This window comes from Epinephelus lanceolatus, chromosome 19, assembly GCF_041903045.1.
Source record: "Epinephelus lanceolatus isolate andai-2023 chromosome 19, ASM4190304v1, whole genome shotgun sequence".
Taxonomy (NCBI): domain Eukaryota; kingdom Metazoa; phylum Chordata; class Actinopteri; order Perciformes; family Serranidae; genus Epinephelus; species Epinephelus lanceolatus.
Window position 1 is genome coordinate 10,874,990 of NC_135752.1, and position 25,516 is coordinate 10,900,505.

At 41.0% G+C, this 25,516-nt stretch overlaps 1 protein-coding gene across 1 annotated transcript; it reads right to left on the reverse strand.

Moving 5' to 3' along the window:
• Positions 1 to 396: 396 nt before the first annotated feature.
• Positions 397 to 23,779, reverse strand: agpat2 (1-acylglycerol-3-phosphate O-acyltransferase 2 (lysophosphatidic acid acyltransferase, beta)). The gene is made up of 6 exons (XM_033647413.2): positions 23,373 to 23,779; positions 14,715 to 14,848; positions 10,030 to 10,205; positions 4,707 to 4,802; positions 1,665 to 1,737; positions 397 to 1,528 (listed from the first exon to the last, which is right to left on the reverse strand). Exons 1-6 carry the CDS (start codon positions 23,546 to 23,548, stop codon positions 1,371 to 1,373), a joined length of 813 nt encoding a protein of 270 aa, XP_033503304.1. The 5' UTR covers positions 23,549 to 23,779; the 3' UTR covers positions 397 to 1,370.
• Between the last annotated feature and the right edge of the window lie 1,737 nt (positions 23,780 to 25,516).

The window sequence follows — 25,516 nt, forward strand, 5'->3', positions numbered from 1 at the left end:
TGAGATCTAAAATCATTTCACAATTCTACACAAGAGCTACCTTACATCATCGGTAAAGGTAAATTATATCATTGGTGAAGTGAGATGACTGATGAAGCAGGTCATAGTGAGATAATAACGGGCTTACACTGGAAACTTCCCAAAAACACTCCGTCATGGCACAGCAGGTAGCTTGCACTTTAGAACAGTAAAAACAGTTGGACATTGCACAATATGTAATCGCCTTTTGACACATCTTAAATAGGTTTACTTGTGAGTTCCTTTCAGAGGAGCAAAAATCACTTTAAAAAAAAAAAAAAAAAAAAAAAGATTATCCGATGTAGAAATAAATAGAAAGCAAAAATACAGCGAGAAGACACTGGTTGCTCGATGCTGCACGCAGGTTATACCTAATCTTTTGGAGAGACAAACTCAAAGAATGCACAATGATACACCCACAATGCACAACATTGAAAACTGATCAGTCCTCTTAAGTCCACTAATTCAGTACAGATGGGTGCTATTGTTACGCGCTGTATCTTGCAATCTTGAATTCCTTGCTTTCTGACATCATGAAGTATGTCATGGAGTTATTGTTCATTGAGTTGAAGAGCCAATATGGATATAGAGCTGAATTCATAGCGACAGATCTTAAGAAGTCTATGGTCGACCGGTGTTGACCTCTCACCTCCACGCGCTCCACCACTCATGGAGACCCCACTCCTTTTGTCTTTAGGCAAGAGACTGGAATGCAGAAAGGGGGAGAGCACACTAAAAGGAAAGGAAGGAAGGAGATGGGGTACGTTGAATGTGTGTGTGCGTGTATGTGTGCAAGAGTGTAAAAATAAAGGCAGTATGAAAGGAACAAATGAATATCCAGACATTTATGAAGACAAAAGAAAAAATGCAGAGGATTATCTGCTAAACAGAAGGCAGGTGGAGAAAAAGGCCAAAAAGAAAAAGTACAAAATGGTGATAAAGTAAGACAATAAAAAAGAAGAAAAAAAAACAGGCTTCCATAGCCAGAGAACAAAGCGAGGATGAAGGCGGACAGAGCCATCCAAAAGGCATGCATGAAGAACGACACACATCCATACTGTTTGGCTTGCCGTCCGTCACTCCGCTCACGGCGTGCAGAGCAGCGCTGCTGCTGGTGCTGCTGCTGCAGACACAGTGAGGGTCGGGACTGACTGTGCTGTATGGCCAGGCCAGAGGCGGACTGGACCAGGCGTCAACTAGACAAGAAGAGATTTCATGACAAGAGACCGGTGTCATGTTGTTTCCTGGCCAGGTAATGGGACAACCTGGGGGAGAGCCGGGGGGAGGTCTGGGGGAGGAATGGGTCTCAGATGGGAAATAGGAGGAAAAAGAGGCGGGAGTGTGATATATGTTCAGTGCCTCAACGGCCCGTTGCTCTGGGTTACGAAGTCAGAGACGCTTAGGTAGGCAGAGCGCATCAGGTTGAAGGATTTGTCAGAGAGGGATGAAACATCGTCTGACGTCATCCCCTTTGTCTCGATCTTTGGAAGGATCTTCAATCTGATGGTCCCTGAGGAGGCACAAAACTTCACTGTCAGAAGTCTCACAGAACATCAAGTAGCTGTTTTTTGCATACAGATACAAAGGACTGCCTGCGATTGAAAAAAAAAAAAAGAGAAAAATCAACGACAATCAAGCTGAGTTACCCGAGTTGAACTGCTTTTCTTTCCGTAGGTAGAAGTTGCTGTAGGAGGAGAAAACGACAGGTATGATGGGTACCTGAAAAACAAGAGAGGCAAGAAGATCAAACAGACTCTCCCAAAATATTATCATCACCTCTTCAGTCCTGTTTACGCCTGGTATTAACATGTGTCTTCAGGTGATCCGATCACAAGTGGACAGCTTTATGTCTGTCTGTTCACACCTGGCATTAGAATGCATCTCCACATGCCTCTCAAGTAGTGACCAGTTGTCATTGCATCTTACCTCCCTGCTCTATATACAAATAAATACGTAGCCTACAGCATTCTGTTAACATTATAGAAGACTACCGCTGTAGAAGTGTGAGCCCTGCACTGGGGACAGTTGGTGAGAGTCCACCCGCACACACACAGTGACAGGGCTAAATATTAGCATCAGACGGCTAATGTTACCTAATGGTTATGAACGGATTTAATGACAGAGTCGAGCCATTTCGCTGTTGGTGCAAGTTTGTTGAGTCTGTTCAATAGCTGCTGCTGTGTTAGCTCATGCTAACCAGGCAGACGTTGATCTGTCTGTTTGCCGGGAGGAGAGCAGCGTCAGAGCTGGTCCTTAAGCGCTGCTAGGCATCATCTCAGCTAGTCACGGTGAGTGACATCTTGGCCGTGATTGAGTTGTTGGTTCTTTTTGAAGAGTTTCTCATGCAAATATTGGATAAAATAATTTGGCTAGACTGTCCAAGAAATCTATCCTCTATTTTTTCAATTGAGTTTGCTTGTTAACTAGCTAGGCTAACAATGTTAACAGGAGCATATGTTATGCCATTTACTAAACTGGCATGAACTGAAGAATTTAGGGTGATAATACACCACTACAGGAGCAACAGATGTCTCTGTGAGGTTGGAAATAAAAGTCCACCACATGAGTAAGCTAACGTTATGCAATGGTAACATTAAACTAGCCATACTAACACTTACGTAATGTTAATGCTAGAGTTGGCTTATGCTATGTCTGGGGTGGTTGCGGTGGTGCCATTCATGACTTTTAGTGTCACCAGCAGTGAAGACAGAAAGACAGGGGAGCTCTTTCAGTGTCAGGAGGGTAGGTCGGCTATTTCCTGTAGGTAGCATTGTAGGGAATAACATTTGAATATGTGGTACAGTGGTACAGCTGTTGGCTGCAGTCATCTAAATCACTTCACTGGTGCACACCCTTTTTTCCCATTTTTGGATTAGCAAGGATTTAGGCAAAGTCAGGCACCAGCAAGATGGCAGTGCTGGAAGCCTCCCTCTGAGCTACAAAGAGGCTCTTTAGAAACCTATGGCTGACGTCAAGGACACTACATCCATTTTTTTTGAAGAGTCTATGGCCAGGACGTCAGCTGAGTAGGCAGTCCTTCAGTGTGGCACAGAACAAGAGTGTACACTGTTGAAAAAATGTGGCCATATGCAGCCCAGACCACCTCCAAATGTGGTCTGAGCCATCGAATCTCAAGACGCGTTGGGGATACATAGGTTGCATTCACATCCAATTTAGAGCTGTCACCCAATACAGATGTTAACACCAGGTGTAACCAAGACCTTAATATTCATGTTACGCACACAAATCTTAAGTAATCAAACTCCTAAACTTTCCTTTTGACCATTTTCTTCCACCTATGGAAAAACCAAGGGATGAGAAACTAACAGACAGCAATACTTGACTGAACTGACATCACATCCCTCTCTCTCTCTCTCTCTCTCTCTCTCTCTCTCTCTCTCAAACACACACACACACACACACACACACACACACACACAATCAGCACGACACTAGCAATCTCCATCTCCTCCACTAATAGAGGCCGAGTTGCTCTCTCGAGGCCCCGAGTGGCCCCTTCAACAGGACTGGCTGAGCCAAACGTGGCTCCCCCTGGGGGCTGTCCTGCTTCCACTCAATCTGGCTGGCCGGGTACAAATGGAAAAGGCTGCACTATAACTCAGCAGAAGCAAACACAGAGAGATAGAAATAGTATATATTCGCACAGGAATAGTCTCAAGTGTGAAGCAAAGCCAACAGGGAAAACCAAAACGCACGGTGTTCGCCAGATCTCAAAAAAAGTTATTTCACCGCCTTACGCCAACACACACACACACAATTCCAAATGGAGTAACAAATACTATTTGTGAAACGTATGAGCAATATGAGCAGGCTTCAAGCTTCAGAGCCAATAGAGCCCCTATAGAAAACTATTCTTCTTGCCTCTCAGCCTTAGTGCATTTCTGAATCAATCTGATATCAATCTTTAGCAGCAAGTAACAAAAAAATGGCCTCACACATACAAACACACCACAACTTTTTTTGCCTGGGGGAGAACCAAGTTGCGATTTCTGGCAAGAACTCATTCAACTATGTCTTTTTTTTTTTTTTTTTTTTTGTAATTCATTCCACCTGTCGGACCCTGAGTGTATGTGCTACGAAACATCAACTCGAGAACAGAGACCTCCCACCTGCATGCGTGAAGAGATAGAGCACATAAACACACACAGCTGATACGCCAATTACTCTGGAGTCAGTCTGTGGTTTTTTTGCCCTGCCTCTAATCATTTGGTGTGAGGAGCTGGGGGGTTGGGGGTTACAATGTGCATCGCCAGGGATAATTTCAGAATGGGCCGAAAGAGGAAAAATGACAATAAAAATGCTCAGACAGGACAAACTATTCGAACCATTTCAAAGCATGCCTTGCTCCATCTGTATATTGGATATGGTGAAATCATAATGTTGCCTTGTGCCGTGTAAGGTTACTGGCTCCCCCATGTGTCTAGACTCAGCACACTGCTAGCAACATTACCCCTCTCTCTCTTTAAGGAGTTGAAAGTTGGCAGAAGTCTCCTGGAAAACAGCCAGGGTTAAGTGAATGAACAGGATGAGGGTGTGCAGTACAGTGCATGAAATGTTGACTTAATTCATATGTATATAGGATATGGATAGAATAACTCACACCTGGTCTACTTAATACACAGACACCCCGAAAGAAATTTTGAGAAGATCAGAGAAAAAGTACTCACTTGTGCCTGCACTGCCAGGTGGAAAGCCCCTTTTTTGAAGGGCAGCAGGTCGCCTCTCTGGTTTCGCGTTCCCTCTGGGAACACCCACAGACGAATCTATGGTGGTCAAAGGGCAAGGGTGGAAAGAGAGAACAGCGATTTAATCATCCCGTGACACCTCTCATCTCTCAATGTGTCAGAAACCAGAACCTTGTCACAGATTAGGTGCAAAAAGAAAACCACAAATAACTAAAAATCAAATTAAAGGGGACCTATTATGCCTTTCCTTTCTGTCACATATATCATGTTACAATGTTGAATGTTTATGTTGAAGGTGGCCAGAGTTTCAAATAATAAGGTCATCATATGTAAAAGTAATGCCTGTGAGTGAAAATCTCAGGCTTCAGACCACTCTAAATGCTCTGTTAACAGTTTTTCTTCTCTGGCTACAGTATGACATCAAATCGTGAGGGATTTCTTAATAAAGACATCTACCTCAGGCACTGCTACGTGTAGCTATATGCTAATGTCTGGGAAATATGTAATCTTTGTTGCTGATGTTGTTCATTTCTCCCTGATTTAGGATCATATTACTGCTAAACATGTACAGTTGTGTTCAGAAGCTTTTAGTGATTTTCACAGCACAAAGTGTCGCTATACTTGGCTGCAATGACGCTGCAGAGACACTGAGACATGAAAGACCCAGAAAGCTGACCAATCAGCAGCAGGAAGGGCTTTTTCCAGTGGGGTTTTTAAAGAGACAGTCATTACAACGAAGTGTCTCAGACAGAGGGTGAATACAGATGTTCCAGAACAGACAGTATGAAGAAAGTTAAGTGTTTTCTGATCATTAAAGCATGAAAACATTAAAAATCGATACAGTATAGTATCACGAAAATTTGTGTGGCGATATTGTATCAATATACGGATGCAGGAAGTATCGATCTTTTATTACATACATTATTAATTTTTGGAAATACACATTTTAATACAACTTTTGGTGCTAGAATAATATAATTAAATGCTTTTTCAGTCCACTAGTTGGTGCTGATATTTTTTTTGGTGGGGTCAGCAGGGGTGTCAGTCAGCAGCATTTGGCAGGAAGTTCATCAAAACAAAGATGGAGGCACCGGAGAAAGAAATCAGAAATGCACCATTTAAAGGCCCAGTGTGTAAAATGGGTTGAAAACCGTTGAAAACAGTGACATCAGTGGTCAAATTCTAGATTGCAGGGCTCACTCGCTCACCCCTCCCGTCGGGTAAATGACGGTGGCCTCGTAGGGACAAAAAGCCTTGCGCACGACTTTATCAGGAGTAGGTCTATCTAGCGACAAGGTGAATGTTTATTTAGAAATCTAAGCCATGTTACGATATTGTAATGAATCCCTCACGAGCAGGAGACCAGAGGAGCGTTCGGGAAAAAGGCCCGTTTATTTGACACTCCAGAAACTCTGGTAACACTCCACTCCGTCCCAAACTCTGACTCTTCTAGCGTAACAGACACACTTCATAACTTTACACACATACTCGTTTACAATACTGAGTGGGGACCCCCCTCCCCTCTCTGCTTCGCCAATCTCCAGCCCGCACACTGACTGACAGCGTAGCCGGTAAACAGTGCTTAGCTGTTTATTTAGCCTAGCGATATCTCCGGACTATAGTAGCTGCAATGGACGACTTTGAACGCGATTTTGAAGAGTTTCTTGTAACGGACACAGATCCAGAGCCATAACTGTTTGAGCCGGAGCATACAGATGAGGAACTCCATGTGTTTGATGCTGAGCGGGCGAGAAGAGAGGCTGAATGCACAGAATGGGATTCGGTGCTACTGCTACCATCGTTGGGGAGATATATCATCAGGAGGAAAAGCGCCGCAGAGAGTGCATCACAAGGAGTGAAGTTGCGTCTTCTTTTCCTCGCAGATGACGGTTCGGGTTCATTCTCTCCTGTTGCGTGGTAAGTGTGGTCCATTCGCAAACTTTATAACTAAAAAAAACTTTTCACTACTCTCTATCGACGAACTACTAACACTCTCTGCTGTTTCCTCCTTCTTCTTTCCTTCCGCTGTCTTTGTTGGTTCATTTATACACGCGAAACGCGTTCTCTGGCTGGCTGGATTGTCCGCTCGGTCTGCTGTACATACATGGCGGCGCAAGATGGCGACCTCTCTAAAGCAAGGCCCTTGCTATATATATATATATATATATATATATATATATACATATATATACACAGTACAGGCCAAAGGTTTGGACACACCTTCTCATTCAATGCGTTTTCTTTATTTTCATGACTATTTACATTGTAGATTCTCACTGAAGGCATCAAAACTATGAATGAACACGTGGAGTTATGTACTTAACAAAAAAAGGTGAAATAACTGAAAACATGCTTTATATTCTAGTTTCTTCAAAATAGCCACCCTTTGCTCTGATTACTGCTTTGCACACTCTTGGCATTCTCTCGATGAGCTTCAAGAGGTAGTCACCTGAAATGGTTTTCCAACAGTCTTGAAGGAGTTCCCAGAGGTGTTTAGCACTTGTTGGCCCCTTTGCCTTCACTCTGCGGTCCAGCTCACCCCAAACCATCTCGATTGGGTTCAGGTCCGGTGACTGTGGAGGCCAGGTCATCTGCTGCAGCACTCCATCACTCTCCTTCTTGGTCAAATAGCCCTTACACAGCCTGGAGGTGTGTTTGGGGTCACTGACCTGTTGAAAAATAAATGATCGTCCAACTAAACGCAAACCGGATGGGATGGCATGTCGCTGCAGGATGCTGTGGTAGCCATGCTGGTTCAGTGTGCCTTCAATTTTGAATAAATCCCCAACAGTGTCACCAGCAAAACACCCCCACACCATCACACCTCCTCCTCCATGCTTCACAGTGGGAACCAGACATGTGGAATCCATCTGTTCACCTTTTCTGCGTCTCACAAAGACACGGCGGTTGGAACCAAAGATCTCAAATTTGGACTCATCAGTCCAAAGCACAGATTTCCACTGGTCTAATGTCCATTCCTTGTGTTTCTTGGCCCAAACAAATCTCTTCTGCTTGTTGCCTCTCCTTAGCAGTGGTTTCCTAGCAGCTATTTGACCATGAAGGCCTGATTCGCGCAGTCTCCTCTTAACAGTTGTTCTAGAGATGGGTCTACTGCTAGAACTCTGTGTGGCATTCATCTGGTCTCTGATCTGAGCTGCTGTTAACTTGCAATTTCTGAGGCTGGTGACTCGGATGAACTTATCCTCAGAAGCAGAGGTGACTCTTGGTCTTCCTTTCCTGGGTCGGTCCTCATGTGTGCCTCGTTGTAGCGCTTGATGTTTTTTGCGACTCCACTTGGGGACACATTTAAAGTTTTTGCAATTTTCCGGACTGACTGACCTTCATTTCTTAAAGTAATGATGGCCACTCATTTTTCTTTAGTTAGCTGATTGGTTCTTGCCATAATATGAATTTTAACAGTTGTCCAATAGGGCTGTCGGCTGTGTATTAACCTGACTTGTGCACAACACAACTGATGGTCCCAACCCCATTGATAAAGCAAGAAATTCCACTGATTAACCCTGATAAGGCACACCTGTGAAGTGGAAACCATTTCAGGTGACTACCTCTTGAAGCTCATGGAGAGAATGCCAAGAGTGTGCAAAGCAGTAATCAGAGCAAAGGGTGGCTATTTTGAAGAAACTAGAATATAAAACATGTTTTCAGTTATTTCACCTTTTTTTGTTAAGTACATAACTCCACGTGTTCATTCATAGTTTTGATGCCTTCAGTGAGAATCTACAATGTAAATAGTCATGAAAATAAAGAAAACGCATTGAATGAGAAGGTGTGTCCAAACTTTTGGCCTGTACTGTATATACCTATATATATATATATATATATATATATATATATATATATATATATATATATATATATATATATATATATATGTATATACCTATATATATATATATATATACACCTATATATATATATATATATACACACACACACACACACACACACACACACATATATATATACACATATACACATATATATATATATATATATATATATATATATATATATATATATATATATATATATATATATATATATAGCAGCATAATTATATTATTATACATTATTATATTATTATCATACACTTGTATAAACATATTAATGGGTAGAATATTCAGATTCAGATTCAGATTGACAATAAACCATGCCAAATATTACACACTAGCCCTTTAACTCATGCAATTTGCAAGCAGTGTCCTATGAGAATACTCCGGGAATACTGTGAACATAAGGGCTCATCTCACACTCTACCATCCAGAGATAGCGTTAGCCACTGACAACCAAGCTAATGCTAAACCCGCTCATCACTGGACACACTTAACTTGACAAAACTAACAACCAACTCTAAGAGAGCTAAGAAACAACATACAGCGTTGTTGAAAACGAAGGCTTTCGTTACATGCTAAAAACACTCCGTCAATATGTGACTCCATCGCTGGGTTTTTTCACCGACACAGCTGTAACCAAGCTCTACAGAGAGCTGAAGCATAAAGCTGAGGAATCTTTGAGTACAGCAGGAAGGGTGGCATTAACTTGTGACACTTGGACTTTAAGGTCAGTGGATTCATATGCAGTAATAGCACATTATCTCAGAGAGCTGGCGACTGCTGTGTCATGTTCTCCAAACTAAAGCAGTCCAAGAAAGTCACACCGGAGCAAACATTGCAGACATCCTGCAACATGCAGCACAAGAATGGGGGATTGTGGTTGTAACAGACACCGCCTCTAACATGAGTGCTGCCATTCAGTTAGCAGGATACCTGCATGTGAAGTGTTTCACTTACACGCTTTCTCTGGCCTTGTAGAGGGTGTTAAATCTGCCAACAGCTTAGTTTGTCAGGTGTATGCAACATTTCTGATAGGTTTTATGACGCAGTTGGTCAGTCTGTCTGCTTTGCATCACATTTGCTGCTATAAAAATGTTTAAAGTCAGATGAACAGACTGAAAACTTTATCTCATGGGGTAAAACTGACGTCTACAAAGTTTTCCTTTGGGGAAATAATTTGCTTATTACATTTATTATTAAATGTAATAAATCGCAAAATATCGTATCATGAGTCCTCTGATGATTCCCACCCATAGTAAACATGTTCTTGTAGAAACCCAAACTACAAGTGTGAACCTAAACATGAGCATAATAGGTCCCTGTTAATGTGACATAAAAGCATGAAGTATGAGTTGTTCAGGGGTGTAAACACTGCCAACAGCCACTTCACCTCAGATAAATTCAGCTCCATCTATCATCAGTGATGAAACAGCATCCTCTGTTGGCATTACCTGGTCGTCCAACATGGTTTTGGCAGCGTCAGCCATAACACTCTTGGCGTCACTCGTCTTCTTGCGGTTGATAAAGACAATGCCGCCAAGCCAGCAAATGAGACCCACTGTGCCAGCGTAGACCAACTCTTTCTTGGCAATCATGGTGCAGCGGTCGGGTAAGATCTCCATCAGACCTGAGTGACAGAGGGTAAGAGGCTTACTTATCAATTTTAAAACATGGAAGACAGTCAGAACTACTGTACATACATGGCATTTTTATTTGACAATGTGTTAAAGGGCTGCACAGTTATTGCCAAAATACAATTATTTTGATCAATATTGAGGTTACAATCATTTATCGTGATTATTGATTTTAGGGGTCAAAATAAGTCTCTTTCCTTCCTTCTTCATCTCTTAGAAAACAAAATATAAATAAAAGCTTACCAAAACTTTTTACCCAAAATTAAATCAACACAGCACTGATTTAACTTTCATGTTGTGCTTTATTCCTGCTCATTAACAAATGAGCTGAAATCAGTGCATCTCCAAGAAGAAAAATAGAAATGAAACTGTAACCAAAATATGAGCTAACTGAAAATAAATATACGACCACAGAATGCAACCAAATGGAAACAGTGTTTATTGGACACATATCTTTGGCTAAACGGAATGCGATTGCATTGGCTATTTGGTCCGTCTTTTAGAGCTGGCTGGATACAGTGACTGCTGTACAGCATCACTGTTATGGATGTCTGAAATGACACCGGTCAAGGATGGGGATCCAGTGAGGTAACATTAGTGGCACTCTTCTTGTTGCCTCCATGCAGTCATCGTACTGCAGATTTTGGTGTTTTTTCAGGTGGCTGACCAAGTTAGTTGTGTTGCTTTGCGGCATAGTCACAGTCTAAGGCACTCTTTGCATTTTTTTTTTGCCCTAAATTCAAAATATTTCCAAATAATGGATGATGATCCATTTTAAGGGACTAGCTGTTTGCTTTTTGCTCCAGACATTTGACTTTCATTTTGCCCTCTGCAGCTGCAACATTCAGTAAAATTTTTTGCATGCTGCTGTAGGGTGCATGTGCATGTGCAACAGCATCACAGCTCCCCAAAAGTGAAGGCTGGCTGTTAGTTTAGGAACCGCTTGATTTGATATGTAGAGTTTTCTAGGAGCAGAGCACACATTTTAAACATCAATATCACAGTCCATCATCTTCATTTAATTGTGTGAAGCCAAAATTGTGATCATGGTTAATATTTGATAAATTGTGCAGCCCTAATATGGCATAAATGAGAACTGCCATTTTCAAATACTTTATGACTCAAATGTGTTCTAATAAATTAAGTTCATGCATATTATTTTAAATAAAGTCTGAAGTTCGTGTAGATGAGTGCAGCATGTGACCACAAGCATAAGAAATGAGACTGGATTAATAAAGAAGTTTAATTTTTTGGAGACTATTTTTATGTTTGAAGTTTTTCTTTTATCCAGCTAAAGAAGTATATCTTTATTATTATTCTAAACTTTGCTGACTACAAGAACAAATGACTAAGTGCAACTTCCATGGGCTCAGTTGGGATGAGTTTTGGTCTCTCTATCTTATCTCTCTGTGGCTATGTCAAAACCCTGGATTTCATCAATTACAGTTAAGAGTCTGCTGGTGTAATACATGCGATGTTGGAAAAGACATCTCACTTTATTGATGGACATTATCTCCATGAATACATTATGAAATCAGACATGCTTGCTTAACCTTTGTGCAGACACAGCTAGTGCAGAAGATATGAGCAATGTAAGATGTCTAGCACGCACAATACTAGAGAAAGAAAGTCACAGTGTGTGAATAACAGATGGCAAAAAGCAGAGCAAGTCAAAGTGTCTATACTGGAACGTGAAAAACAGAGCAAACAGAAGATAAATGACATCAGAGAAAAAGTGCCTGAAACCCAGCTGTGGAGGTGAGGGATGTTAGCTCCTTATGGTCCTATCACATCAGCTCGAGGATGAGCAGCTATTAATGGCTGGGTGTAGCAGTTGGCATGGCAACTTGGACGCCAAATCAGACTTGTGCTGAGTTTTCTCGGCACTAATTAGATGCCTAGTTCTCCCCCTGCTGTCACCACCCTGGCCTCGAGCCTGCCCTAATCACTCACCCGCACTAAGAAGCACTCTCTCTCAGGCAGTGATGGAGAGAAATCATACCTCTGCTAGATAAGTGTCCTGATCACTTAGATTTAGGACCAAAAGCATTGTGGCAATAATAGAAGACATGACCACATGTGTAAAATCACAAACACTTGAAACTGAATAAGGAGATTGGGTAGATGAAACACGCAGTGTGCTCTTAGTCTGCACCAATTTGATATCCAGTAAATTTAAACCAGCTTTTAATCATAGCCTGGCTGCTGTTAGGCCAGTTAAGCTGGAATAATGATACATTTGTCCCAGTTTTAGGCTGAACTGACACTGCAGTCTGTTCAAGCAACCCTAACAAGGAAATGTGTTTCTTCCCAGAATAAGGAGGGGTTAAAAGTTTGGATGTGATACATGTGACAGGCCTTGACATTTGTTCCAACAATTTGTGGACCAGGTGTGAACAGACTGTGCCAACTTTCTCGTACTGAATCAGAAGAGGTAGTAAGTCTTGTAGGGTAGGCAAGGTAGCACCAATGGTGTCTTCAGTATTCCTTATTGTTGATTAGAGTCTGTTCTTGTCCAAACCAGACTGTGATCAACGGGCCAATGTAAACAGGATGCGGCAGTGCTGCATTCTGGTTGTGTCACAGCTGTCAGAGACAATCCTGCTCCCTGTGGTCACAACTACTGTATTTTAAAGCAGCAGAATTCACAACATGGTTGTTCTTTTTTACGGTGCAGATTATTTACAAAGCTCAAAGTCCACCAGAAATTATGTTTTTGGATCATCAGGACCGGTCAAACCAGCAGAAGGTGGGACAGTTTTGAGAGTGGGATTGTTGTTTACTGTATGAGAAGTGGAAGAAAAAACTTTTGCATATCCAGAGCATCACTTCCGTTTTGTGAGTGCCTTCATCCTTATATTAAAAGGGGAATTAACATTGATGAGATCTCCAATATGCAAGTGAGAATGATGTGGCTAGCCTGTGTACTCTATTACCATTGTGACAAGAGGGAGACTTCAGAAGACAGCTTGCGCTAGCAAGTGCTTGGGGCTATTTTTGCACTCCAGTGTGGACAGACATATCCATAAAATGAAGGTCGTGCAGATAGAATTATTTCAAAAACAAATGGGGAAAATATCTGTATATGTGTAGACAGGGCCTTTAATTGTGGCTCATGAATACTACAGTATGTTGTCCATGTCCAACAGTCATTACCAAACTGCTCAACATTTTCAAGCAACAAATGATCTATCTGCCACTACATCTCAATGATATGCAAACATGTATTGTGCCTCCAAATACATACAAAAAGTCAGCCAACAAAAACCCAACTCTAAACTATATTACTGATGCGGCTGCTAAAGAACAGACGCTCCACTTCTGCCATATTTCTAGACACAGAAATTGTGGCATCGCCAAAGCGTAGCCAGGACACAATACAGCCAGGTGCTGTGTTCATTAATTTGCAGAGAACAGACACAAGGTTGAACTTCCTCAGCTGGCACAGGAAGTAAATCCTGCTGGGCCTTTTTTTTAATGACAGACTCAGTGTTGGTAGATTCCAGAAACCTGAAGGTGGTAACTTTGACCTTACCCTGAAAAAGCGAATGTCAACCCCAAAATTGTTGTCACATTTAAACAATGCTTTTCTGAATTAGCCGACTTCATTAGGACATAGTCTGAGATGGAACAGGTCAGGGGTGTTAACTGGGCCCACATTACAGAAAAATACATTCAGGTCATCAACCAGTTGTTAATTGTCTACAGTGTGAGGGGATGGTTTCCTGTGTCACTTTGTCAGTGAGCTCATCCAGGTCAGTAGTCAATGCACTCAAACCAGGCACGGTATTTCTACAGTTTGCAGCTGGAAAGATTCACCTGGCCAGGTTTTAACGTAGCACAGGGCAGCAGAGAGGGAAAAATCCTTGTTAGTTCCATTAAGTGGCAGAAGCTTGTCCGTTTCATTGGCCAGGGAGTGGAGGTTCACCACATGTATGCTCCGGAGCGGATTCCAAAATCCCAGTGCCACGGTGCACTTCTTTTATCTGTGACTTCTGCATCTGCTGCAGAGGTCTGCTGTTCCTTCAGCTGGAATGTCCAGAAAACTCCCAATGTGTGTCAAATCTGGTGTCAAATTGCTCAAGGTGAGCTGCTGAATGTACAGCACTTCTTCACTGGTATGTCTGATCTTCTTATTTGGGTCGCAGGAAACGTGAGACAAAACTAACAAAAACTAATGTTGATGAAAAGCTGCCATTTGCACAAGCATGTTGCATCATTGTTACTGCAAACCACAAAAATATTTCAGTCAAATTAGATGAGACTGGGTGCATTTCCAAACCTCTCAGCATTGTTTTGCACTTTTAAACCATGATGACAACTATCTAATTATGCAGGGCAACGTTTACTATAGTGAGTTCCACTGTTGGAAGCTATAAATATCTGTTTTGAAAGTGTTTAAATTTCAAGTTTTCTGAAAGCTAAAGAGAAACAGAATATTACATCTGTCATTTTTAGAGTGACATTAATGTCTTCATACATGAAGGTAGTGCAGCACCTACCCAAAACATCCAGGGAACTCTGATGGTTGGAGATGATGACATAGGGTCCCTCTGTCTGCAGATGCTCCCAACCACTTACATCAAATCGAAGACCCAGGAAATACTTCACATGACGAACCAAAGCACGGATAATCCTGAGGGGGGGAGAGACAGGTTAATTACAGTTCTAAATAAGTATAGGTTACTGTTCACGGTCATGTGAGTGCAGCAGGCTACATATTATTAACCAGAACCCTACGTGGAAAGGTTGGAGGTATCACTGGAATGTAAAAGGCCTGTTGTGATACAACAGTATTACAGCACATCGTAAGAATGCCAGCACAAATATTTAAAATTTGACCTAAATCAGACAATCAGGAATTACTAAAAAAAAATACTTTTGCCAAATTAACTGCGTACAACACCCCTATTAGCTTTGTTTGTTTCTTGGTTGGTTGAATAATTGCCTGTAGAAAGAGCAACGCTCCAGTAAGCTTTGAGAAATAATGTCCCATCTGCCTGTCTGACACTGAAAAAAAAAAAAAAAACCCCACAAAATCAAAAGGTATGACCTCCCAATGTAATTTCATGCTACCAATCTGAGGCTTTATCAGATATAATCATTACTGTGATTTGTCTGGAACCACTCTCTTCCAAGTGGGGAGACATTCCACAGTAGCAGAGTGGCAAAGACGGCAGGATATGGGTTTTTTTGAGGGGATGAATGCACACTTTATGCCCCTTTAAATTACTTGTTCAAATACACATTACAGTTTATAGTTTTAACACTTTCTTTTTAAACACAATTTTCTAAATACCTGAAATTAAGAAATTATAACATAGAATAGATATTAGACATTAGGGCTGAAACTAACAGTCAGTTTTCATTATGAATTAATCTGCCGATTGATAAATTGTTTTGTCTAATGTTGAAAAATAATGAAAATACTGAGATATCTTCAAATGTATTGCCTTATTCAACCACTACTTCAAATCCCAAAGATAATAAAGGGACAGTTCACCCCAGAAGATTCATATTTTTCCTCTTCCTTGTTTTGATGTTGAGTTGCTGAGTGTTGGCGATATCGGCCGTAGAGATGTCTGTCTGATCTCCAAAATAATGAACTAAATAGCACTTGGCTTGTTGGGCTCAAAGCGGCACAAATAACTCAACAGCAATGTGTCTTTCCAGAAATCCTGCTCTGGTTACTCAAGATAATCCACAGACCTTGTTGACACAGCTTCACGTAGGAACTATTTTCTTTCTACCAAACTACACCTGATAACTGTATCTCCGCATGACAAAGAATGCATCTACTGTTAGCTCACCTAGCACCACTGAGCTAGCTAACATAACAGCACAGCTAAGAAGGATGCCATTAGCTCTCACGCTGTCATGAGCACAAGCCTTTCATCAATAAGCAGATTGATAAATAGCACTTCAGGGGAGAGTAAAAATACAAATTTTTGATTTTGGGGTGAACTGCCCCTTTAAGTTTACTATCATAACTGACAAAGAAAATCATTAAATCCTCAAATTCAAGATGATGGAATCAGTGAATATTTGACATTTTGGCTTAAAAAAAGGAAACATCTATATTGTTGCAGATTTATTATCTAATCGATTAACTGTTGCAGCTCTTCAAAGTTGTTATGGCATAGCGTGTCAAATATTAATCTTTCATCTACAGTAAGTGATTTTGGCATAATGACTGGCACTTTCAGATTACACACTGTCACTTGCTTTAATGTCAATATCCAATTACTAAATTAAGCTTCAAGAACTGTGTTCAGATTAAATATTCCTAAACTTGATCACCATTAAAACACATAATTCACATAGTCATTTCCTGTTTTTACCCTCTCTGATTAGGGTTTATCTTTAGGAACTTGAAAACGCCATCTGTGTAGGGATAAAGGAGATAACAGTTATGAACTCTGTTGAAACATACTCAAGGTGGCCTCTGCCCCTGAAAAGTTTTAATGCCATTGTAAACAAACAGCTCCAAGGTGAGACCCGTGTCATAACCTGACCGCGCTTTTACTTCCATCACATCTGTGACATTTTCTCTTTGACCCCTATAACACTTCCAAAAGTTGCCTTGTCCTCAATCAATACACTTTCTCACCTCAAAACACAGGGTATGGCTGCCAATTTCAAATGTATCTGAACTCTGATGTTGATGTGTAAAGCTGAAAGGTGAGCCTTGGCCTTTTATGTCCGGGCCAACTCCACACTTCAATCAGCTATTTAGTGCGCTTAGCCTTTATTTGATCACCATTCGATTGTGAATAACTTCTTTTTCCTCTTGGACAAAAAAGCAGCAGTTTGTGGGGTGAGTCGACTCAAGAACTGGCACAGCACGACAAGAAACATGACACACTTGAGCTAGCCTTGCCGTCCATGATAGCCTCAGTGGTGAGGGGGCAACAAACGTTAGTGGAAAAACAATTCACAAACTCTGCAGATAGGCTGAACGCCATCAAAGTGGAAGTGGAACTGGAACAATATTCAAAAGCTGAGCGCAGATCATAAAGGCTTAACCACCCATTTGATAAAAACAGAGGGAAAGTTGCAGAAAGCTGTAAACTTCAAGCAGCCGTAGCAGAGATGAAGACAGATCCTGCAGACTATGAGCCACCGTCAAGGATAATCACTTCACGGTGGACTAAAGCACCCATACCATGAAATGACGCCTCTTATTCTCCTTAAGCAGCAGCTAATTACAGACTCTGTGACTGCCTTATAGGCACATTATGTGAGTGTACCTCGAAAGGCACAGTTCAGATGTGGGGTTTGTCTAAGAAACTGAAATGTAGTAATCCTGAATAAAATATGTCTTTACAGGGGGAGGTTGGACTCGTGGCAAGGGGACCTTCGTTGCATGTCATAACCATCTCTCTCCCCACGCTTACCGTCTTTCCCTCCCTCCCTCTACACGGACTGTCAAATAATAGCAAAAAAAAACTATCTTAAAACAATAAAAATATATTTATTAAGAATGCAAATATACCGTGAACAAGTCTATAAGTGATCAAATAATACTACAAAAAAAGAACATTTATAGAAAAAAAAAACACAACCCACTATCATAGCAATACTATATAATTATACCATGCACATACAGTCACAGTTCACAGTCTAAGACTGCACCTGTTTTTTAGCGACAAGAATTTTCCTATGCAAAACTGTACTGCAAAATTTGGATAACGAACAAGCTATTTTCCTTGTGCACATCACCAAAACTGGGTTCTGTTACAACACCAACTTGAATGACCTTCCCTCTCAGGGAAAACAGCACAGTCACTCCCCACCTTCTGTCTCCTCTTCTTCAAAAAATACCCCATGTCCCTTCCTCATCAGTGAATCATATCCCCTCTCAAACTTCTCCCTCCTTTTGCTGTTCGAATATGCCCTCATTTTAAAAGTGCCTTCTATTAATCTCCTGGTAATTTGGTTTTTATGATAGAGCATCAGCTAAATACCTAGAAAGCTACATGCTTATAAATTGTAAATCAAGTATTAAAGCCACTATGTGAGAAATTTGAATATCTCCAGCTTTAGCCCCCCAAATTAAAAGGGTTCCATGTTGACAGTGTGCAACAGTAATTTGTACAATAATCAAACATTTCCAGTCATCATTTCCAATATTCTCTCCCAAATGAAAGGATATTAAATGATCAATGCTTTTGCTGTGGTAATTCTTTCCAAATAACTACGGGATTGAAAACAGCCACTGAGTGGATTATAATCGTCCGTATTTCACCCTGATGCCAGAGCTGATCATAAAAGAGACCAAAGAGAGCATTTACAGGACATAAACACTCTTTTGGAAAGGCAACTGGAGTGCTGTTAGCTGTGAATGAGGGGGCAGGGATTTGCAGACCAACATCTTGGTCTTGTTGTGTTATTACTGAAACAATATCCCATGAAGGTGAAGCCTTAGGGATTTAGAGATGCTCTAATTGACTACTAATGACTTGGTGGACATACCAATGGTACAGTTTATATAATATTATTGAAAATAAAGTAAGCATAATTCAAACTGTAGTGTCACTCATCTGAGAGCTAATGGCGCTAACAGTAAGGAGTATGTACGGGGATTGTCCATTATAACACAAGCAGTACATACCGGTAAGGTAAAAGTTGATCCTTGAACTAAGTTTACAGATTTTAATGAAAGTTTACAAAAGACACTTTGAGATGGGTAAAACAAAACTGCATGTGCCTTTGTTTTCCCTTCAAATACAGTCAGTCGTTTGTGATTTTGGAGATGAAGCTGTGTTGACTGGAGTCCCAACAACTCCATGGAAGCAAATCTACTCTATCTCCCTCAGTGAGAAAATTTGGATCTGGCCTTCGCTCCGCCCACCACCACTGCTTGCATTAGGTTTCACTTTCGCTTCTTCCACGGCTGCTCGTGCGCTAGGTTGAAAGGGTGAAAAGAGCAGCGCAAATCAAGATGGCTTGCGTTAGCATAAGGGGAAAAATCGGAGCCAGCCAACATGTTTGGGTCTCAGTCCGGCCCAGAGTCAGATGAGTGGGGCTTCTTTGCCGGTGTTAGAATAAAGTCATTTTTCCCGTCAATTTGTGGTTATCGGTTTGTGTTTATCGACTTTCTTATCAGTGACGTATCTAATCAAGTTTGCCCAGCATATGTTTGAATCTCAGATTTTAGGGAAGTGCGCAGACATCGTCCCCTTCGCTCTCTGCAGAAATACAAATCAGCATAGCCAAGGTAGGGTTGTCAAAAGTATCGATACTCAAACGCTGTATCCGGATACAATACTAATTTACAAAAGTATCAATACTAACAGTGCACGCCACCTCAGCGCCTGACGGGTGCGAGCGACAGGTCCGACGGACACGCGCTGTGCAGGCAACGTCTGGCAGGCACAGAGCCCTCGCTGCAACCCGGCTTATTGTCGTCGCTGTGCATGCATGCACACATTTATGTTGCTGTAATATGGCCAGCACGGCTGCAGGAGGATCAGAGCAGCCAGTTTCGGTCAAAAATGATAAAGGAAAAAGCGCTCTTTGGAAATATTTAGTGAAGTGAACACAGCATGCTGCAGATGGCAGGTACAGCCCCTCCCCTCACTAGCAGCTGAGCAGCTGGTGTCGCTAGCATCAAACTAAAATATAACTTCTAACATTGATGTGGGAGCTAAGCAGAAAACTTTATCAGTCATGCCCGTCTGTAACATTAACAGACAATGTTAGTTTAACAGGACAACACAATTATGTGTGTCTGAAAAGTTATGTTAACTGCAAGTCACAGATTGAAGCTGAAAAAACGTTTGGTTTCTCCCGTAACCCCTGGTTCTCTGATCACATAGTGAGGTAGAAACAGGAGCATCCTGAGCCTAAACTACCAACTCTATTTGATCAGCAATGAAAATATGGTGCCAATTCACCAGAAGCACAGAAAATAAACAGGGCTGTAGATAAATACATTTGTATGGACAGATCTTGTTTCTGGTTGTTATTTATTTTGGATTTTCTTAATTTTTTGCTGCTGTATCGAAAATGGTATCGAGTATTTAATATTTTCCTGGGTATCGATATCGAGTTTGAAATTTTAGTATCGTGACAACCCTAAGCCAAGGTCAGACATTGTAATGGACATAAAAATGAGAGAAAACACATTTTTGAGTGGGGGGGCTTTAATATTATTCTACTAAGTCTTACCAAGCTTTAGTTTTTTCACTATTTGAAAGATGGGCTGGTAATGATGACCCATTATAGGATTTTTTCTGTACTTTCTATTTATGGTAATCAAATCAAAAGTGATTTAATTACTACATCAAAGGTAAAGCTTATGATGTTATAATCTAAGACTCGAGGAAACTCTTGAATTCATTGCTTGCACTCACTACCCTGTGACTCTATCTAACGTGGTCATCCCTTACTTGATGCTACGCTTGCCTAGCACATAAAGTATATGTTTAATTGGTGAACTATAGTAAAATAACCTTTAAACCACTATACAGTCTTTAGGTTATCTTGTAACACAGCAGTACAGTGATAAGACATTCAGTCAAGTGCAAAAGCCACTGGTTATGCAATGACTCAGCCAGTGTTGCAGCAATTGTAAGATTGTTCAAGGAGAATGAAATTGCCTGGGTTGGAATCTTTTTATGGCCAATCCACTAAGCTTTTACTCTGGTTCATTTCATTCATCACTGTGAATAAGTTCCTGTTCCTACAGATCATAATGACATGTATGCAGATTTGGTACTAGAATAGATTGAATACAACCCGGCAGTGCATGGCTGAAAAGATTAGCCCTACATGTTGTCCCTAAAAAAAAATATTGTACCAACAAAGATACCAGTGCTGTGGCCGCTTCAGGTCAGACAGTTGTTCACGACAGGGACATGGTGACATGATCACAATGGCAGAGCAGAAGATAAGTTCATTCATAAAAGGCAGGGACAAGAACATTGGTAGTTTAACCTATGTAGACTTTAAAGGTCAGTCACTCAACAGGCTGAGTGACATTACTGCTTTGTCAAACACTGGTAGTCTCCTTCTGATCTTAAAAGGCATTACACAGTATGGAACCTGAGCTCAAGCAATTGTGAGTGAGAAAACTAAGCCTCTGTCCCTTATCTGATGCCATAAGATCCTACCTGATTACTAATGTTGGAGCCATGGCCAAAAGTAGACGCTCATGTACTGTACGTGCTGGACTGGAATTTAGCACCAGCCAATTGCTGGTAAAATATGCAAGTGGCTGCATGATTTGCTTCACTTACCTGCCAAAAAATGGTCATCTATTTAGTGGCTGGTGTGTTTTGAAATCCACCAGCTTCAGTGGCAGGTAGGCAAAAAAGTTAATTTCCAACCCTGTGTATGTGACAGGTTACACTTTGTGTCTTTAAACGGTGTGCCAACACTGACAATAAAATGAAAACTAACAAGGAAGTGTTTCAGGAAATGCAAGCACAGTTTTATCAGAGTTCTATGGATGCTTTTCACTGACTGTACATGCAGAGGCCTGTTCTGGCCCACCATAGTTCACTGTGTTACATTCAAGTCCTCCAAGTCAGCTGTGAAGCAAGTAGTCAAACCCAGAGTCCGGGTCTTTGTGTACCCATCTGACAGAAAATGTCTGTGACAGACTTCTCTGTCCTTGATGCATCACAGCGCTCTTTCTGACAGAGCTGGCTACTGTGTAAAATGTGCATCCAAAAAAACTCTATTCACTCCCTGAGCGAGGTCTGACCCCGATTCAGTCGCTTTGTCACAGTCAACAGGTCCAGATAACCTTTGAGCTGACAGAATGGCACACTGGTGCAACATGACACCACCGCCATGGCTAACACAACTGCGAAACAGTTATTCCTAGAGCAGCGAGGCAGTGAGGTCTGCTGTTGTAACTGACAGGGCTGCTGACAGTAGATCAAGGCCAAGTGAGGTTGCACTGAGGATGGGGCTCATAGTTATTCAGTAACTCAGCTTTAATCAGGAGGAAACTTGCCATCTGGCATCTGTCTCTTCAAGGTAATTACTCGAATGCAGTCACTTGTGTCCGGTAACCTATCCTCGGCATCTAGGTTTAACCACAACAAAAAAACTCCCCCTGCTACAAAGTGGACACTGACACTGAAGACATGCTACATTTCACTCCCAACCGGTATCAGTTAACCCGGTCGGTGTGTGTCGAGTATAAACTAACCAATTTCCACCAGTGGTAAGGTCAAGGGGTCACCCCTAACAGAGCCAATATCCTATGATAACCTACAGTATGTTACTGAACATAAGAGAATTGTCATTGTTGTTAGTGCAGCTGTGTTGGACTGCACTGAAATTGAAATTGTGTCAATATATTTGACAAGTGCAATCAATGCACTACCACTTGTACTACCACTAACTATAGCCTCAATAACTGAATTAACACCTCATTCACACACTTTCCAGAAAAGAGAGCATTAAAAGCTTAATGAAGATAGGATTAATTTCAGGGCTATGGTGCTGGATAGTATATGTAGAGTGCACAAGTGTACCTAAAATGAGCACACTGTCATCAGCTGCATTATCAATATAGTGGGAACCAACTTAGCTAGCGTAATTTACACTAAACCCCACAAACAAGCAGCTCTAATACCAGAACATACGTTAACGTTAGCATAAACAACGACAGGACTGTGATATGTAGACTAATGTCCTCACCCCGTCTAACTTAGCTAATGTCAGGCATTTGACTGGAGGGAAGATAAGTTAGCAGACATTCTTACAGAGATGTAATTACAGATATCTGAGGCTAGTATTGTTTCACTCACACTGAAACAAGCGCTGACTTGTTTCGCTGAGCACTTAACACGTTAACGTTAGCATTTGTGTCGTCAGCTAACGGTCATACATTTCCTCTACCAATGTGTCAAGGGGGCTAATGTTAGCATATGTGTGATTTAAAACGCATCAAGTATTTATATATTTTTTGTTTTCATTTTACATGTCAGACATATTGGTGGACTAGAAGCTCCCTGACGTTACAGTGCCGTTATGTTAGCATAACCGCTACAATAACACTGGTGACGTTGCTAGCAAGCGAAATCTGAATGTTTAATGTAAACTACGAACGCTGCTAGCCAGCCAGCCAGCTAGCATGCTAACGCTGGCTAGCTGTCAGACGGCGCTGCGAGCGACATTTATTATGCAAACAAACTCACCTCATGTTTTCAACGTCTCTGCCTCCGCTTTTCAGTATACACAGAGGAATTGCGAACAGCGCCAAAACCATCATGTAGGCGACGTAAAAGCACTTTTTGAAATAAAAAACAAACGTGCTGCTGGTCCACATCAGGAGCGGAATCAGCAGCAGCGGTATCACCCATAGCACATCCATAGCGATCCACCACAGAAAAGTCACTGCCAGCTAAAACACACACGCGGGTTGGGGACGAGGAAGCCGCTAAAACACTGGCCAGGCTACGGTGCAAGAAGGAAGGGAAGCACCGCGACCCTGACAACCATTACACAGTCTGGAGTAGTCCTTTGGGGCACCCTGGCGATGGCAATGCTTGTCTCTGGCTGCCCAAAATGAACATGTATCGTTGCTCATCTGTTGCTAAATGGCATCATGAGGTGGAGTCAAGTCGTCATCGGTTGTTTTTTTTCCATTTCCGGTTGCTGGACCACTATGTCTGATGCCTACGGTCTGATGTCACAAGCTACATACCAACAACTCTGTAAGTGCATGCTTATTTAGGTAGAACTTCTGGATGCTTCCACATAAACCTAAACGTGAATAAGTCTATAACGATGTGCCCTTAAACAATATTCATAAGTATTACCCTGACAATCACTACATGCAGAAATAAAAAAATACATATACAAAATACATAAACACATTTTGCTTTTTCTATGATGTACATTTATAAACAGTTTTACAATCTTGACATTGTTTTCACACCAAGAAAAATCATGGCAAGACCTATCACTTCTTCAAATACTTTACATTATCATAGAAAAATATGGTATTTGATTTCTTAAAAAAGACATATTTTTTATAACGTGATAATGATTTTTTTCACAAATGTAAATTTAGCAATAAAAAATGCATAGTGTTTTTTTTTTCTTGGAGGATATTGAGCAATATGTGAAACCACTTTCTTATTTGACGAACCTAAAGGCTGTCAAAACACTTAGTATCTGTATGTTTTACAATATTTTTGTCTTGTGTGATTTACCATATGGCTCATTTGTTATTGTTCTATACATATACTACCCCATAAATCTTCAGGGGTTTCTTTTTCAAAAGTATATGTCTGTTTTATAGCCTCTTTGAGATGAAAATAAAATAGTATTCCTATCAAATTATTAGTCACAATTTATAGGATATTTGATACAAGTTTTTTGTTGCCAAACATCCAAATTTCAGGCTGCTATAATAGGTCTATATGGATTCACTCTCTCCGCAGGGTTATCCTTAGAATGAGACCAGTTTGACAGCCGATTAAAGCACAACATGTATAATTGGATTAGCAGTCATAATCCAATCCTCGGCTATAATCTGACACCATCCAGCAACGTTAGCCCTGACCATGAAGTTTCAGCCATGTCGAGGAGCTCTACTTGACATGATTTGGAAGATTAGGATCAATCAGTCATTAGTCCTGATTTAATATGTGCAGTGATCCTAATCATTGGCAGACTCTAAACTTGGCATCAGTCTACTCTTTCAGAAGCAATAATGTGACTGTCTAATTTGCTATTTAATTTGTAAGATACACAGGAGCAAAGGATAATTTTCAGTAATGTGTGAGGGTACAATAGAAATGTTTTCTTCGTAGAAACAATGGCACTGCTGAACAATCATACTTTAGCACCATTATTCTACTTCTAAAATGCATTACATGAGTACACTTGCACAGTTTAAACATACAGACAACATAGTGTGTTGGGAATGTCCTTTTGAATTGTTTTTTTTTTTAATAAACAGCACTGTCATACTGATCCATGTGGATATATGTGAATGACCATATAATGGACGATGAAGAATTTTGCTGACATCAAATTTTTTATTGTGTTTTTAATTGTGTGTCCAAGTGATCTGATTTAAAAGCCTATTTACCTGGTGATTCATCATGTACGTTGTAGGTGTGGTCTTACAGTTTATCACTCAACTGTGTTCTGTGACGACATCATTTGTTAAATTTACTGGTACACTTTCGAATGATTGTGAAATGTACTCTCTGGCACTGCAGGATGAACATATCTTTTCCATTTGAATAGGTGTTTTAATTCGAGTGAAAGGTTGCAGTGGTGGATCCATAAATCTTAAATGGCATGTCTGGGTTCATGCAATAACATG